General features: G+C 42.7%; 1 protein-coding gene across 2 annotated transcripts in view; it reads right to left on the reverse strand.

Annotated features, from left to right (window-relative positions):
* Positions 1-804: 804 nt before the first annotated feature.
* Positions 805-18,655, reverse strand: part of Ift52 (intraflagellar transport 52) — a 35,574-nt gene continuing 17,723 nt past the window's right edge. Inside the window, exons 8-14 of one of the 2 annotated variants that reach the window (XM_063248301.1) lie at positions 17,937-18,023; positions 17,137-17,205; positions 13,575-13,729; positions 6,717-6,804; positions 5,498-5,606; positions 2,114-2,259; positions 805-1,214 (exon numbers count right to left, since the gene is read on the reverse strand). In XM_063248301.1, coding sequence (XP_063104371.1) covers positions 1,167-1,214; positions 2,114-2,259; positions 5,498-5,606; positions 6,717-6,804; positions 13,575-13,729; positions 17,137-17,205; positions 17,937-18,023 — 702 coding nt within the window. In that variant the 3' untranslated portion in view covers positions 805-1,166. The remainder of the gene's footprint in view (positions 1,215-2,113; positions 2,260-5,497; positions 5,607-6,716; positions 6,805-13,574; positions 13,730-17,136; positions 17,206-17,936; positions 18,024-18,655) is intronic. The other variant, XM_063248302.1, reaches the window with a different exon arrangement.

Raw genomic sequence — 18,655 nt, forward strand, 5'->3', positions numbered from 1 at the left:
CAGTACTGGGGTTTGAAAACAGGGCCTTTGCACTGAGCTATATTCCAGTCTTCTTTCTTTCTTTCTTTTTTAATAAGACATGGTTTTAGTAAAGTGCTCAGGTTAAACTAAAACTTTTTCAGTTTCCTGAGTGCTCAAATTTTCAACCCCAGCTCATATCTACTTGAAAGTGCCATTTTTACAGCTGGGTATGGTGGTATACCCAGCTGTAACTTTACCACTCTGTAAGTCTTCACTGGAAAGATCCCAAGTTACAGCCCTACCTGGGCAATTCAGTGAGATCCTGTTTCAAAATACAAAGTAATAAAAAGTCTGGGGATGTAGCTCAGCTCAGTTTGAAGGTCATGGGTTCAATCCTTAGTGCCAGGAAAAAAAAAGTAAAATTACCTTTCCTAGGTAGGTGTGGTGGTGCACACCTGTAATCCCAGCACTCGAGCTGAGGCAGGAGGACTGCTGCAAATTCGAGGCCAGCCTGAGCTACAAAGTGAGTTCATGATTGAAAAACCCTGTCTCAAAACAAAAAATAAAAATAAAAACTACCTTTCCTAAAGCAGCAGTTTAGTCCCAATCCTTGTTACTGCTTCTTGGAGTTGTATCATATTGTTCCCTAAGTGGCCCTCCTTTTGCCCCCTTGTTTGCATTTTCTTGGGTTTGAACCCAGAACTCTTGCACTGCACTTTATCCCTAGCCCTTTTTTGAGAAGAGTCCCATTAAGTCACTAATTTGCCCAGGTTGGGCTTGAATTTATGATCTTCCTGTCTCAGCCTCTCAAGCGTGCTGGGATTACAGGCATGTGCCACCATGTCCAGTGGTGTTTCAAACTTTATTGAACTCACCAGCTAAATGATTCCCATTGTGCTATCTCGCTTACCACCTTTAATGGTTACACAGTCTTCTGTCTGGCATTCTGGACTCCCCCAAAGTTCTTAGGTGTATTTCAATATGCTGTTACGCATTTCCAAACAACTATCCTACCCAGGCTGTCCCAGGACAGCACCATCTAGCTCCTGAGGCCTGACTGTTACCTTTTAAATAACAGAAATGAGTGCCTCAGGAGTTCAGAAGCATGACTCAGAGGAAGGTGGGTATACACACTTTGGTGAAAACCAAAGAAAAATTCAAAGTACAAAGATTCAGGAGGCAGAAAATGCTTGGAGAGCCAGTCTTCAGAAATTGTTCTGGAATGCCATTTCGCTTGTATCCACATCATGTTCCTGGATGAGAGAATAAAGCACAAAATTTCAGCATTTTAGTACACAGCCCAAAGTATCAACTCTTTGGTGTCTTGAAATTTTTTTTTTTTTTTTTTTTTTTTTTGAGACAGGGTCTCCCTATACAATTCAGGCTGGCCTGGAGCTCACTTTGCAGCCTAGGCTGGTCTTGACCTCACAATGATCCTCCTGTCTCAGCCTCCCAAGTACTGGGGTTATAAGTGTGTGCCACTTTGGTGTTTTAAATTTTAAGTTATTATCACCTATTTATATTTGGTTTTTTTGAAACAGCATTTCATTATGTAGTTCAGACTGGCCTTGAACTCACTATGTAGCCCAGGCAAGCCTCAAACTGGCAGGGATCCTCCTGCCTCAGCCTCTGGAGAACTGGGATTATAGGCAGGTACCACCACACCCTGCTTTAGTGTTTTGAAATTTTTTTTTTTTTTAGCTGGGGATCAAACTCATGACCCTGTGCTTGCTAGGCAGGTTCTTATACCACTGAGCTAAATCCCCAGTGGCATTTTTAATCTTAAATTTGAAATTTTGAATCATTAATTGAGACATATAGGTTTTGTGTGGCTTTAGGACTGAACTTGACCCAATGATTAATTTCTTCTATCAGGACAAGGTTTCTGACCACTGCCTACCCAACATGATGAGTGATAGCAAATGAAATTGAAGGCACTGGTACAAAGATCACTGCAGACTCCTCTTCCTGGCTTTGGGTATCTGTCCTCCATCCCTCTGAAGTGAGTACTATTGAGAAGCTACCCAAGTCCCTAGACCACATTTCACTGCAGAGCACAGTGAAATTAATAAATACTTATAGAACTAATGCATGATAAACACAGCCTGTGGATGAAGGGCTCCCATCTCAGGGAGCCTCCCATGCTCTGTACCTGGTTCAGTTTCTTGAATTCTACCACTTGGAAGAAGATGTGCTCAAGAATATGTTTGGCATCCTGTTGATCCTTTGGTAGCTTACTGGTTACTCCAAGAATGTCGCCACATTTCCTGACGTAGAATTCCAGGTCTTCTTCAGTACCTAAGCACAGTTTGGCTAGTTAGTATAACTCTGTTGTTTTGTTTTGTTTTGTACTAGGAATCAAACTCAGAACCTTGTGCTTGCCAGGCAGGTACTTATGCCACTGAGCTATATCCCCTGCCCATTAGTGTAACTGTTGACTTCTGTCCTTCCCAAAGTAAGGACTTAGTTTTAGGTATTCTTTATGAAGTTTCTACACCTCTCAAGATCACTGACCACTTCTCAAGATGACAGGACCTCAGGACTTGAATAGTGACAAACTCTAGTGATATCAGATGTGCTGCTTTCATAAATTAGGGCAAAGGCAACACTCTTCTCAAAAGGCTGAGACAGGAAGATCATTGAAAGTTCAAGGCCAGGCTGAGCTATACAGTGAGATCAAGGCCAGCCTGGACTACATAGTGAGACCCTTCTCAAAAAAACCAGGAAAAAAAAAATAGCAAGACCTCATCTCAAAAAAATCAGAAAAGGTGGACTGGTTCCATTTCTGGCTTTCCTAATCCCAAACGTAGCATTCCTACAATAAAATGTAGAAGAGCAACCAGTAGGAAATGAAGTGACTAATTCTCTGAATATAACAAGTGCCACTATGAGATGGAAATACAGGTATTTTAAAATTATAAGATTATTATAGAAAAGAAAAATCACCCATAATTCCACTAACAACACATCTCCATAAAACCTCTGTGAAGACATTTCCAGCAGTTTTTTTTTTTTTTTTCCTGGTGGGTGGGGGTATCGATGGGAGTTAAACCCAGAGTCTTTGCAGTGAGACAAATCCCTAATTTGTTTGTTACTTTGAGACAGGGTCTTGCTAGGTGACTAAACTGCCCAAGATAGACTAGAATTTGCAGTCTTTCTGCCTCAGCCTCCCAGAGTGCTGGGGATTATAGATGTGAACTATAACATCTGCCCCCAGCAAATCTAGGTTGGACAGCCATTATTGTCCTTCTCACACCAGACTGATTTTCTTCCCCTCTGATTTAAATTTTTTATTTTGGCTTATGTAGTTATTCACTTTTTTTTTTTTTTTTTTTGAGGCAGGGTCTTGTTATGTAGTTCAAGCTGGCCTTGGATTCACTGTGTAACCCAGGTTGGTCTTGGATTCATGGTGATCCTCCTGCCTCAGCCTTCTAAGTGCTGGGATTACAGGTATGTACCTCTTGGCCAGCTAATTTAAATTTTTTAAAATCATGATAAAAATCCAAGTTTTGAAATCATTCTGATCTGAGTGGGGGTATGGCTCAGTGGTAGAGCACTTGACTAGCATGGACAGGGCCCAGTTATCATAGAAAAATTAAGTATACAGCTCTAACAATTTTTCATCCTAGATCTAACCCCCAAAATAGCACCTACAATATGACTGTATGTGCCTCTGTACGTAAATACAAGTTTTCACAAAATAGGATCAAAATAGAATAGTTTTGTAAATTGCTTTTATCATTTTTGTTTACTTGTTTGTAGTGCTACGGATCAGATAGAGGACCTCATACATTTAATACACCATAGACCTTCCACATTAAAGCTAATGCTCTATGCTTTCTTTTAATAGATGTATAACATTCTACTTTATTTTATAATCATTTAAATCAATCCCCTCACTGGTACATGAACATTAGACCATTTCCAATTTGTTTGTTTTTTGAGATAGTGTCTCTGTGTATCTCATGCTGGGCTCAGACTCAAGATTCTTCTGCCTCAGTATCTCTAATGTTGGGATTACATGTATTCTCTGTTCCACTATCCCGAGCTGTTTCGAGTTTTTGTACCAGGAATCGAGCTCGGGACCTGTGTTTGCCAGGCAGGCATTGTGCCATGGAGCTATACCCCTGACTGTTTCTAGCTTTTAACGCTGTAGTTTATATCTACACACTTTAGTTTTGTATTTGTACAAGGATTTCCATAGGCTAAAGCATCTGATTCTCACAGATCCATTATCCTTTCTGAATTAATCCTCATGTCTTTTTGTTTGTTTGAGACATGGTCTTGCCATGGTATTCCAGGATGGCCTTGAATTCACTATGTAACCAAAGTTGGCCCTACACTTGCAGCAATCCTTCTGCCTCAGCCTGCTGAGTGCTGGGATTCTAGGCATGTGCCATCATGCCTAAGTAATCGTTATTTTTGACTGCCTGGCATCTAACATAATACCCGGCACAGCACAGAGATCCAATATCTTATTTACACCGAACTATTTCCATTTTTGCATGTGCCTTTTTGGTGTTTGGGCACAAAAAAATGTGTTTGCTTAGTAGGGATTGCACCATGCACAGGTTTGCAACTTTGGGGAGAGGGTTCCAGGAATTGAACTCTCGAACACACTTACCAGGCAGGTGCCATGCCAATGAGCTATATCCCTGGCATGTATATTGCTGTCTTCATTAGGATTATTTCTTAAATTCTGTCCAAGTCACTTCCTGGCCTCTGTAAATCACTGTCATTATGACTACATACTGACCCACCCCCAGCTGAATGTGACACCATTTAGTACCTCACTCCTGCTTGTGGACAGTGAGGCTATTCCCAATTTTACTGTATTTTAAAAATAAATAGAATGGATGCCATCTGTGTGCCTTCACTGATCCCCTTCAACTCAGCTCCTGGGAGCAGGGTCCCTGTGTCTGCAGGGGTAGGTGCATGTGTGCTGGCTTGCTTGCAGGGCACATCAGGAGGAGTCCACAGTCAGGAGAACCTCCCAGCGGAGCTGGGTGGCCTGCAGGCTTGTTCCCTCATGCTCCGCCCAATTTGAAATTTCTGTAATCCTCAGGCTCTGATGTATTTTTCTTTCCTTTTTTCATTTGTTTTTAAAATGTTTGTTTTTATGAGTGCATGTCTATAATACATAATGATACAGTTGTTGTGGGCCTGGTTGTTGTTTTTTTTTCATTTTTCTTATCTAACTGTTCTTATGATCAGTGACCTAGATTTGCTAGGAGGTAGCCTGAATAGGGATTCACTGTGGTTACTCAGTAAGTCAGAACTAAGGACCTACTCAAATTAAAGCTGACAACCTCTGGCTTTCTGCTGAGCATCATGTTCTGACTCTTGGAGATAGCCAGCCTCGAGAAAAAAACAACCAGTATCATTTACATGAAGTGAACAAAATTTAACTTTATAAATCTCTTCATATTTTGCCCTCCCTAAGTAATCTCTAAGCTTCTCTTACAGCAAATTTCAGAGGTTTCGAGTTAAATAATACTCATAAAAGAAAAAAAGTTTTAAAGTTGGCCAGACTTACACTTATTGGTAATCTGAGCAAGCCGTGCCTTCTCGGAGGAAAATGTTTCATCTAAGTCAAACAGTTCCAGAGGAGGAGGGGGTAACTCCCTGAAGCTGGGAGGGAAAACCTAAAGGAAACAGTCTTGCATAAGAGCTGAGCCATAATTAAGAGTGATAAGACACATGAGAAATGAGAGGCCCACTCAGCCTTTCCCCTGGTTTGAACCACCCAAATTCCTCAATTCCCATTCTCCTCCTGCCTTCACCCTTTAGACCCAGGTCAAGCAAGATCACGAATTCCATGCAAGCAACCAAAAGGAACCAGCTCCAACTGCACTAAACTGACCATCCTGACACATCAGTGCCAACTAACTGAGCATGACAAGGCAAAGCTTAAGTACTAGGTTCCTGTGGAACATCTGATTATATAACTGGTTTCTTATTTAATCTTGAGTTCTTTAGAGACAGACAATATTTGGGGAAGCAAATATAGATTAGTATAGAAAGTACTGAACTTAGAATCAGAATCCATAGGTAAGGACCAGTGCTGTGCTGGTAAATATTTTATTACCAGTTCTCAAAATAAAGTACAAGAATCTAACTTGTTATATGTTCTGTTTTCTATGGTATGAATGCTCCTATCACAGCCAATTTCAAACAAGCTAGTTAAAACCAACTGGCTCATAACATTCCAAAATGTACTGGGACAGGAGAAAAATGAGGCAGGTTGAATTAATGCTGGCCCAGAAAGTTAAAAAAATACCTTGTCTGCATATAACTATCCCCTAGGCTGTTAAGACTTGTGCTATAAACCTAAGTGTCCACTGCCTGGAAGATAGCACTAGGATTTTCTTATCTCTTGATTTTTCTCTCACTTCCTCAAGCAAGGGATCAAACCAAGGCCTCATGCATGCCAGGCTGGTACTCTACCACTGAACTATATCCTAGCTCAGCTTTTCTCTTTACCCTGGCACTCTCTTATATGCTCTCTAGCCTCATAAGATAGAAAATGTTTAACAGCCGGAAAAGTCCACACCTATTATCCTCACCTGGAAACTGAACTCACCATATGGAAGACCCTACAGAATATGAAATTTCGGTGTTTAGAAGCCAAGCACAACGATGACTCCATAAGTAGCACCACAAATGGCACATGGAAAGATCTACAATTAGGGCCCCATGGGTGAGGTGAGAGTGAACAGTTAGGCTCTGCAGCAGGACCCCAAACACCTACTCACAGCAGGCTGCAGGGCAGGAAGCGGTGTCTCAAATTGCGGTTGGATGAGCTGGAGTGGTTCATGTTTCACGTTTAGCTGCTCATAAGCCCTGTGTGAAAAAGCAGGGATCAAGGTAAGATACCACAGTACACATCTAAGTGACCATGCGGTATTGTACCCCGTCAAAGACGGTTCAAGGCAGCTGTGGTGGTGCGTATCTGTAATTCTAGCATTCTAGGAGACTGAGGAAGGAGGATTGTAAATTTGGGTCCAGCTGGACAACTTAGTAAAGACCTTGTGTCTCAATAAACAGGGTTAGGGATGTAGCTCAGTGTGAAGACCATAACTTAACGCTTTGGAATTTGTTTTTTTTTTTTTTTTTTTGTATTGGAAACCAAACTTAAGAACTTGTGCTTGCCAGGCCAGCGCTTATGCCACACTGAGCTGTATCTCTAGCCCCACTCTTAAAAATTTAACAACACAGTTTGTTTTTTGTTTTGCTTTGGTTTTGGTACTGGGGGTTGAGCTAATGACCCTGTGCTTGCCAGGCAGGTGCTTATGCCACTGAGCCAAATCCCCAACCCGACTCTTCAGAATTTAAAGCAACAACAACCAAAAAGTTGGTGCTTCAGCCCTATATTAGAAAAATACACAAAATGTATAATTAAATGTTATTTATTGAGAATTGAAAGAAAAATTGCCTTACAAATTTTATATTTTATCAAGTTTCTTCTATATAGCCTTTTGGTTTTTATCTGATGTACAACATGACCCACATAAGTCATTGTGTTTCTCTATTTGTTTTTACCATCAAGAGACAGGAGTCGAGTCTGAAGTCTGGTTCCAGCAAGAGAACAGATCTGTAGATACTATACGTTTCTGTGTGTTCACTCATTCAACAGATGTGACTGAATATCCACTATGCCTCAGCACTTCTGCATCACAAGTAAAAGTGCTTAAATAGCAGGGAGAAGAGACCATGGCAGGTCCTGGAGGCTACATCTTCAGTCCTTTTAAAAATTTTTCATTTTGAGACAGGGTCTTGCTAGTTGGCCTAGACTGAGCTTAACCTGCAATCCTCTGGCCTCAGCTTCTCAGGATGCTGGCATTAAAAGCATGCACAACCACCTAATCTTAAAACAAAATCTAATTGAGAAGCCTAATGCGTCTGGAAGGAAAGAATAAATGCCAAAGCTAAATACAAATCTGGGAAATGAGGCAGAGCTGCTACTTATTTTCACAGTATTCTAACTTGAATTGTGGCACTGTGTCTTTACTGCACCATGTCTCATTCTCCAATACACAAGACCAGAAATTCTGAGTGTGGACTCTACACTGTCTATTCCTCATTCCCACGGAGGTCAACAAATATGGGATGAACCAATGAAGTTACTTTAGACTGCACTATCCTTGATATAAATAGTTAAAAGCCTAACAATTCTATCTCAGAAAAGAGACTTTAAAAACATTACTAGAAGATGGGTTTGATGGTGCACGCCTGTAATCCCAGCACTTGTGAGGCTGAGGCAGGAGGATCCTTGCAAATTGGAGACCAGCCTGTGCTACAAATTGAGCTCAAGGCCAGCCTGAACTGCAGAGTAAGACCTTGCCTCAAAAATAAAACAAAGCAAAACAAAACAAAACAAAACAAAACCCATTACTAGCAAGCCAATGGTGGTGGTGCATGCCTATAATCTCAGTACTTGGGATGCTGAAGCATGAGGACTGCCTTGAGTTTGAGGCCATCCTGAGCTACATAGTAAATTCAAGGTCAATATGAGCTGCATAGCAAAACCCTGCCTCAAAACAAAACAGTACTAGCAAAGAAAAATACCCAAGAGTACCAAATAAGAAGCCCATTGCTATGGTATGAAAGAAAAATACAATCAAGAGCGTTGTCTATTGGGTGTGGTAGTGCACACCTGTAATCCTTCCACTCTGAAGGTTCAACCAGCCTGAGAAATTTAGGAACTTAAGACACTTTTTCTAGACTCATGATCCATGCTCCTTTCTAAAAGTTAATCATCTTCCTACCCATATCTTCTTTCTCCTCTCTCCCCTCTTTCTCTCCCTCTCTCCCTCTCCCCGCCCCTTTCTGTCTCTCTGATATTGGGGATTAAATCCAGGGTATCTTCAATGAACTACATGTCTAGCCCCTTTTTTGTTTGTTTGTTTTTGTTTTCTTTTGTTTTTGTACCAGGAATCTAACTCAGGACCTCGCACTTGCCAGTCAAGCCTTATGCTGCTGAGCTATGTCCCTGACCTCTAGTCCCTTTTTAAGACAGGGTCTAAGCTAGGCATAGTGACACACATCTGTAATCCCACTCTTTCTCTCAGCACACTCAGGAGACTGAGACAGGAGGACAGCTGTGAGTTCAAGGCCAGCCTGGACTACATAGTGAGTTCAAGGTTGGGCTACATAGCCAGACCCTCTCTCCAAATCACCACCCTAAAAAAAATATTGCCCTGGCTGGGCTCAAACTCATGTTCTGCCTGCCTCAGCCTCCTAGAGTGCTGGGATTACAGGTGTGCAGCACCGTGCCCTCTATGACGGTTCTCTTCATTGTCTCATCAATTATCCATTTTTCTCTCTACTACAACATTCTTACCAATATAAAGAAATCTTGTGACATCTTCCATCTAAAACATACTTTCCAGGTCTTACTACCTCCTACCCTCATCCTTGCTTTGTTCCTCTGGGTGGCAAAGCACCTCAAAAGAGTTGTCCACATCCTCTACCTCTGATTCCTCTGTCATTCTGCCTGAGTGGGATCACAAGCAAGCATCAGCATGTCCAGGTGTTCTCTCTCTCTCTTTTTTTTTTTTTGTCTTTTTGAGACAGGGTCTCGCTATGCAGTTCAGGCTGGCCTTAAGCTCACTCTGTAGCCTAGGCTGGTGTTGAACTCGCAATGATCCTTCTGCCTCAGTCTCCTGAGTGCTGGGATTACAGGCATGAGCCACCACGCCCGGCTTAGGTGTTATTCTCTCTTAAACCAGCTCCAAATAAGCTTTCACTGCTGCCACTTCACCAAAAACACCCTGTCAAGGTGTTTGACTTCCACATTTCTAAATCCAAAGCTGGAGTCTCAGCCTCATTTCATGTGACCTCATAGCAGCATCCAGCACCGCTGACCACACTCTCACTTGGATCCCGGGCACCATTACTGGTTTTCTTTCCATCTCACTGGGTGCTCCTTTCCCAGCTCCTTTATTGAGTTCTCCATTTCTTCCTATCTTCTAAACTTTGGGGTGCCCTGGGGGCTTAGTATCTGGTCTTTTCTTCTTCTGTGCTCTTCCTTGTACCCTTGGTGAGCTCATTTAGTCTTTTGCCTTTAAATATTGTCCATGATATCACATCCAATTGAACAATGCACCAAACATAACAATTTTTTTTTTGTCTTTTTGCTTTTTATCAGTACCGGGGATCGAACTCACAACTGCCTGCTTGCAAGGCAGGTGCTTATGCCGCTGAGCTAAATCCCCAGCCCATAACATCAATATTTAAGGTTTACTGAGAAGGAGAAAATGCTGCCAGTTAAACTACCACAGAATCTACTGTAAGACATCCCAATTTTATAGATGAGAAACTGCTTCAGATGAGCTATAGATATGCCCCTAAATCCCCAAATTAAATCTCTGGCCCAAATATCTCTTCTGACCACCAGCTAACACACACAACTGCCTGTCATCATCTGGATACCTCACAGACATCTCAACAAGACAAAGCTCGAACCGAACTTCAGCTCCTCCTTGCAAGCTCCTCCCTCTAACTGCTCACCCTTGCCGCCTTTGCTGCTCGTCCCTCAGCTCATCTATTTAGCATATCCACCATCTCACTGCTACTCCTGGCTGCGGCCAGCGTCACCCCTTCCTGCAGCCCTGTGATTGCTTCCCTTTAGTTTTTGCTTCCCCTCCTGCTCCCTCACTTTAAACAAGGAGGAACAAAATGCTCAGAGGGTCTCTCTTTCCACCCAGAGTAAAGGCTGAGCAAGTCCTCATGAAGGCCTAGACGGCCGCCCCTGACGTGCTCCCGAACCCCACTGTTCCTCATCTTCTCGTCCTCATTTCTGCTGCAGCCGCAGTGGCCTTTGGCTCTTCCTTGAACATCAGGCGCCCTCCCACTTGAGGGTGTTGGGACTGGCTGTCCCCTCTGCCCATTGCGTTTCCCTCAGGTACTGAGGTGGCTCACTTCCTCCAAGCTTTTGCTTAACATCACCCCAAGGTGACACATCCTGACCACTCTATTAAAAATGCAATCTGCCACAGTACCTTCACCCCCAAGAGGTCAGATGATGCGCTTGTATGTTATCAACTCTTAACACAGCTTTAATTTACATTTACACACACCACACACACCTCTTCATGCTTGTCTTGCCAGAAAATAAGCTCCAAAATGACAAAGATATTTGCTACTAGGTTTCTTGAATTCCAACAGAAAAGCCTGGAATAGTAGCTTCCCAAACACATTTGCTGAATAAGTAGATATGAAATGAAAGGGAAAATGGCAGAATATTCATTAATTCTACAAACATTCACCAAATGCCCAGTGTGTTCTGGGTCCTGGCCAATGAGGACTGCAGGCTGGCAAGAAGACTGTTGTCCAGGCTTATTGCATCACAGAAAGGAAGACAAGTTAAATATCCACTCTCTCTGTGTAGTGAAATTCGGTGGTTAGAAACGGGGATGATGAACTCTCTGGCCCTCTCAGAACTACCCTGCCAGATACCGTTTCCTCCCGGTCGGCTCCTGGGATGCTGTCCTCCCCAGGTCCCCTGTACCTCAGTGTGCTTTCCCTAGCTTCTAGCACTGGCCGCCTGCCTCTCAACCATCCGCAGTTTTGAGGTCCTGCCTTGAGCCCAACTCTGAGGCCAGTGCTGTCCCTGGATGTACCCAGCCCTTGTCACAGCGTCCTGCGCTGCCTCACCAGCCTCCTCCTCTCTAAGCTAGCTCCGCCTGCACACCTCACAGGAGCCCTCTCAGCCACAGTGCCTGAGAGTGCCTTTTCCTTCTTCCTTTCCTTCATTCTCTTCTTCCTTCTCCTGTCAGCCTGCCTGCCTTCCTGCCTTTCTTCCTTCCTGGGAATGAACCTCGGGCCTTCACACTGAATTATGCCCCCAGCTCTTGTTTAGTATTTTATTTTGTGACAAAGTCTAAGTCACTACTTTGCTTAGACTGAGCTTGACCTTGTAATCCTCCTGCCTCAGCCCCAGCACTGAGGTCACAGGAGCATGCCATTTTCCTAGCTGCTTTCTCCTCCCGGCATTAGTGTGGGTTAACAGCATTACCAGTTCCCAGAGCTCCAGGGGAAAATCAGTCCTGGGTTTCTCTTGTGCATCAAGGCTTCCATGGCACAAGTTCCACAGCTACCACCTTACCAGCTTCAGCTCTCCATCCTCCTCATCAGCACAAATCCGACTTCTTTCTCCACTCCCATTCTCCTTGATTTCAATTAATTATACAAACTTGCAAGAAATTGTTTTGGCTGCTTTTGGAAAACAGATTCAAACACCCATAGTTCCTGCACACGAGGTGCCCGAGTCCTCACTCACTTGTTTGGCCTTGGCCCTGAGCATTAAGCTACTCCCCTGCTTGAACACACTGCACACAGAGGATTGTCCAGGGCTTTTTTGCTCAGTGACCTCAATGCAGAGTGCTCTCTACCAATGCCTCTGTCCATCTCCTGCAATCCTTCTCACTCCTGAAAGCACACAGTGTTAAGCAGACACTGTGCTTAAATATTTGTTGAATCATCAGTGTATAGCTGAAAAAGCAGTTCGTTCAGAAGATCGTCAGTCAGAACTAAATTCCCTTTCTTCACTATGCCCCCCGCCCCAGTTTACCCTTCACACTTAGGGTTTGAATAAGCTTGTCTCACAGCCTTGATCTGTCTCCTGGATGAAAATGGAAATGTCAGGCATAGTGCCTGGCACAGTATGCACTCAGTTTTGTTCAACTTTGAACCCAAGCAGAGGAGTAGGAAGACAAGTATCTGTAGCTGTAGCTAAGTATCTATGGTCTTTGGTTTATTCAGATATAGATTCTGTGCCAGGCCAAAGATGCTAACAAATGTTATTCACTCATCCTGTTATCAGGCATGGAAAACGAAGAAATAGATAATAAAATAGGAAAAAGTACTGGCTTGAAAGTCACTCTGGCCTAGCTTTAAACTCCTGATCCCATTTTGGTTTTCTTTTTTTGTTAAGACAGGGTCTTGCTATGGAGTCCAGGCTGGCCTTGAACTCACTATGTAGCCCAGGCTGTGGTGATTCTCCTGCCTCAGTCTGCTGAGTGCTGGGATTATAGGCAAGCATCACCCAGCTTTCTTTCTTTTTTTTTTTCTTTTTGGGGCGGTGAAGACCAAGCCGAGGGCCTTAGACATGCAAGGCAAGAAGCCTACCCTGAGCCACTTCCCCAGTCTCCTAGATTCCACTTTGAAAAAATATTTTCCCTTCTTTAAACCAGAGCTTTCTCATGTGGAAATAAGGCTGGTGACTCAGAGGGTTGCTGAAGCATTAAGGGATGTAACAGCCAAAGTGCCTGCAGGATGACCAATCACATCAGTTTCCTGAGGGCTTCTAACACTTACAAGCTTCTGTGCGAAAACCTGGAAAGGGCCTCAATTCAACAGGGAAAGAGTAGTCACCCCAAAGGCCTGGTGCAGAGCCTGGGGCAGTGGAGGACTAATGCCCGCTGGGTTAGGTCCTCTCATCAACCACGCACCACCCCCGCCCCCAGCCTTCTCTGTTGCCCTTCTCTCAGACCTGAGAACATGTGCTGCCAGCCACATTTTCTGTGGCCCCACTCCTGCCCCCAGACTCATGAGTTCAAAGCAAACACAGAAGGGACTGCACTGTAGCTCTGAGAGCATCAGGTACTGACTTGATGACCTTGAGGAGGGAGGTGGTGTCCAGCTGGTAAATGGACAAATCGAAAAGGGTAGTAAAGTCGCGTGGGTTCTCATCGCCCTCCTGGAGACACACTCGTAACCGCTCTGACAGGGTGGCGGTGTCGGGCAGCATCGTGTAATCGGTGATCTGAAAGCCACAAGAGGTTCCTTTCAGCAGAGCAGGAACAGGAGTTTGCTCAGTCAAGTTTCTACCAGCTCCTTCTCAATCTCAGATTTACACTCCTTTGCCAGAGATTTCACGATCACTGGCAACTAATGTTTGAACAGGCCATTTTAAGTAGAAAGCGGAGCCAACTCACTTGGCTAAGTCCAGCTCTCCAGTTCTCACACATAGCTGAGCACAGCCGGAGGAGTAACCATGCTTACTTGGATTCCTCTCAGCTTCACGATCTCTCACCTTGAGAACCAGCAGTCAGCTCACTGATCCACTTATGCTCCTGCTCTCCCAGGCAACGCTCCCCTTAAGTCACTTCCACAAGCAGAACAATGTTCTTTTACACAGTTTTAGCAGACGAATTTTCCATTTCAGTGACAAACTGGAGGCAGTCATAAAATAAAGTCCACAAGCTGCCGCTATTACATGAGGCCCACCCGCGTCTGGGCCACACTGTCTGCTCTCTGTCCTGTTAGATACATGACTGCCTGTGCAACTGGCACAGGTGCCCTCCCTCTCACACACCAGACCCACGTCTCTCCCCTAGCCAGGCTCACCTCCCTACAGTGGTGAGTCCTTAAGAATGACACAGACTCTGTGTTGATAACAGTAAAAGACCAGAAAGCTATGGGTAGAGGACTCAAATATGGTACAATATTTAGTAAGACTTTGTCTCAAAAATCACTAATTTAGGGCTAGATATGGTGGTACACGCCTATAATATCAGCACTTGGGAGGCTGAGGCAGGAGGACCGTCATGAGTTCAAGGCCAGCCTGGGCTACACAGTGAGTTCAAGACACCAGCCTGTACTACATAGTGAGGCTCTGTGTCAAAAAAATAAATAAATAATTAATAAATAATTTAAAATTTCAAAAGGCTGGGAATATAGTTCAGTGTGAGTCCCTAGTGCCAAAACAAACAAACAAAAAAAAACCCCTCTCAATCCTCAAACTTTTTAAAAGGAAAACAACACAAAAACCAAGATGAGAGTATAAACAAAAAATGTCTTCCCAAGTATTTCAAATCCTGAAAGAAAACAACTCCCAACCCAGATTGATGTACCCTGAAAAATTATCTTTCAAAATTGATGGAAAAATAAGAATTCCATAATAAAGAACAACTGAAGGAATACATGACCACCAAACCCACCCTAGAAAGAGCACTAAAAGATATTGTAGAGATAGATAAAGATGACCAGGGCTCCAGGAACAGCAGCAGAGGAGGATTGCCAAACAAGGCAGTCAACTGAACAGAGGGGAAAAGTGGGGAGCCAACAGCAGGAGGACAGTATGGCAGAGATGAGCCAATGTATGTCACTGTAACCAATAATGTAGATGGCCTCAACTCATTAATAAAAACAAACACAGGGAGAGTGGATCAAGAAACAAGATCCATCAATATGCTGTATACAAGAAATACACTTAACTTCAAAGTTAAACAATGTTCCATATGACAGGAAACTAGAAAGAAGCAAGTGTAGCTTGTCCATCAACTGCAGAATGGCTAAGAAAGAAATGGTATTTTTATACAATGGAAAGCTACTCAGCGATAAAGAAGGATAATCTTGAGGCTCTTATAGGTAAACAGATGCACCTGGAGACCATGCTCATGGGTGAAATGGTTTGGACTCAATGGTGTTATCTCCCTAGCATAAAAAACGGAAGAAGTTGGTGGGATCCAAAATAGAGAAGGCTGGGGATGCAGTGCAGTGGTAGAGTGCTTGCCTACCATGCACTAAGTCCTGAGTACAATCCCCAGTACCACCAAAAAAAGTTTCCCAAAATGTACAATAAACATTATGAAAGTGATAGGGGAGGAAACCTTTAAAAAGGGAAGGTGGCAGGCACTGTTAATTTTCTATTATCTTGTTTGAATTTCTGTATTGTTTTCATAAGTTTGGCTTGATTCTATCTTGTTTTGTTTGATTTTATTACGTCTGATGGTATGGGCAGCTATTTTGAAGACAACAGGATACACTATGGTAGCCATTGTTTATTTTCTATTATTGAATTTTGCAGTCCTGTAATTCTTCCATTGTTTTGATTGGTTTTATTCTGTTTTGCTTTTATTATGTCTGATGGTATGCACAGCTATTTTTAAAAAAATGAGAGACATTATGGTAGCCATGGTTGATTTCCTATTATCTTGACTTGAAGTCCTATATTGCTTTCATTGTTCTTTTTTTTTCGTTTTGTTTTTTTTTGAGACAGGATCTCACTATGCAGTTCAGGCTGGTCTTGAACTCATTTTGTAGCCCAGGCTGGCCTCGAATTCACAGCAATCCTCCTGCCTCAGCCTCCTGAGTGCTAGGGTTACAGGTGTGCACCACTACATCTGGTCTCATTGTTCTATCTTGATTGACTTTATTCTATTTTATTTTGTTTGGTTTTATTCTCCTTAAAATTAAAAAAAAGTTCTTCTCAGCAGTATCTGGTATTTCAGATGGTTTGGCCCTCCAAAAGGACAGTAGGTTGATAGCAGCAGTGCTATCAAGGGCACTAACAGATGCCACATAGAACCCAAATGCAGCAAGGAATCGAGGAATGGGAGAGCACTCCCAAAGGTCTTGAGACCAATTCCCTTATCTCTGCACAGAGCCTCCCACAAAATTCTAGTTCACTGAACCATCAAGGACTGAGAGGTCCAGAAAGCAACACAGAAAAGTGTATCAGGATCACTGGCTTTCAAGACCCCCTGCAAGATTCTGAGGTTAAAATTTGTTAGGTAAATTCCAGCTCTTTATTGCATGACAAGATTTTATTAAATATTGCTTGAAACTGAGTATTGTCTGGGTTTGAAATTTCCTTTAATTATAACACGATGTGATCTGAACTCATAGGAAGTTCAGATTTTCAGGCTTTTTCACTTTGCAATGTTACGGGATGCAGCATTTAACTTTCTAAAGCTTTACAATACAAAGGGCCTTTTCCAGCAGTCTTAAATCTGGAAGGCATGTGTGCTATTTAAGGAAGGCTTTACCAGCCCCATAATCTTTCTCCGGCTTCCTATGCGCAGTGTGCTTCTCAATTAGTCTAGTGTCACGTGGTGGACAGTGATGACAGAATGGCGGGATCTTTCTGCCTGAGCTTCCCAAGTGCTGGGATTACATGGATGTGCCACCATGCTTGGCTTTAGTCCTTTTTAAATATTATTTTGAGTATCTTAAGTAGTATCTTGCTAAGTGGCCCAGACTGGCCTCAAACTAGTGATCCTCCAGCCTCACCCCAAGAGCTAGAATTATAATCCTATACCACCGCATTCAGCTCCTTAGGTCTTATAGATATGAAAGAGATAAACTGCTTTGGAACTGTTTGAAGTGGTGCTGAGATGCTGGAACCATTTTTCATTTAAAAGCTTCCTAATGATTACAGCCTCCTACCTCTGGGTCCTCAGCATCAATCTGGTTCAGGTGGATGTCTCCTGTTGTGAGCCACTGGAAAACAACATCCTAGAGTGTAAAAATTGAACACAGAGTTAGACACCTGATTATTTGAGAAAGCTGAAGTTTAAGATTAGAAAATTAAAACAATCAAGAAAAATAATGAAGGGAAAAAGACTAAGCTAGCAGTTCAAAACTTCCTTCTGTTAGGGAAATCATATGAAAATTTAACCACAAGCCCAACGGTATTAAAACTTGCTCACAATCCCAAAGCCACCTGTTTATTAAGATGATGACAGTTTGAGTATCTAGACCTCTGAAATACATCCAGAGGCACTGGTACCTCATACGGGCTCCACAGTAGTGAGACCTTGCTCAGCTTCTCAGTGTAACAATTACAACACTGATGACAAGCTCAGCGGGCCTACCATCCTCTGACAAATGAGTCACTGGCACCCGCAATGTACGGCTCTGGCATGTTCTGTGAAGACATTTGCTTCCCTGCTGTCACCCTTCACAGCACATGCGTCCTTTGCACTAATTGGAGAAGGCCTGCTATAACTTTATATTCTTAGTGCCTGGCATGTGACGGGTTCTGAATGGCTAGTTTTAAGTCAATAAATGCACGTGTAGGTTCTTTTTGAAATGACATGAAAATCAAACTTATGCAATTTACTTTTAAATTTTTCTAATTTTGCAATGCTGAACCCATGGTCTAGCGCACAGCAGGCAAATGTTCTAACCACCACGCTACATTCCCAGCACACTGTACATTAATTTAATGAACAGGAAAAGCTTACCATGATTTTGCTGTTTTCTTCTTTATCCAAATACTGGTCACTGAACATGTGACATGACCCAAGCACTGCCAGCTTCCCACCTTGGTTCTATTGAAGACAAAGCACTATCTGATACTCAGAACGCAAAATATACTGCATATATCCCAGTCCCCAAACATCCACCATCAGAATCAGGTTAGCTGCTTCAATGATACATGTGCACCCATGTTTACAGCAGCACAATTAAGAATACCTAAATCTTGGAGACAATCCAAATGCCCATCAACCAAGGAATGGACAAAAAAGATGTGGTCTTTTTTTATGCAACGGAGTATTACTCAGTCATAAAGAAGAATAAATTGGAAACTTTTATATGTAAATGGATGCAACTTGAGACCAGAAATCAGATTCACATTTTGTAAATATTGTATTGGCTCCCTGGTGTAAAAAACTAAAAGAGTAAATAAGATCCAATGTATAATAGAGATTGTGAAATGGGAAGAAATTGTTGAAAAGAAAAAGGAACTGGAGTAGGAGACAGAGGAAAGGATGAAAGGAAAAAGAAAAAAATACACGGTAGTTATACTACTAGTTTCTAATAGTTCATTGAAAAGAAAGGTTTATGCCAATAGCATTTGGAGAATTTTTATGCTCATATCTTCTACTCTGAGTACTTTAAAGATAACAATATGCAGTGTACTAACTATTGTTATGTTCCTATTCTACTGTTACGATTTTTT

This window comes from Cavia porcellus, unplaced genomic scaffold (assembly GCF_034190915.1).
Source record: "Cavia porcellus strain 051 isolate PalLab524CR breed Dunkin Hartley unplaced genomic scaffold, mCavPor4.1 scaffold_5, whole genome shotgun sequence".
Classification (NCBI taxonomy): domain Eukaryota; kingdom Metazoa; phylum Chordata; class Mammalia; order Rodentia; family Caviidae; genus Cavia; species Cavia porcellus.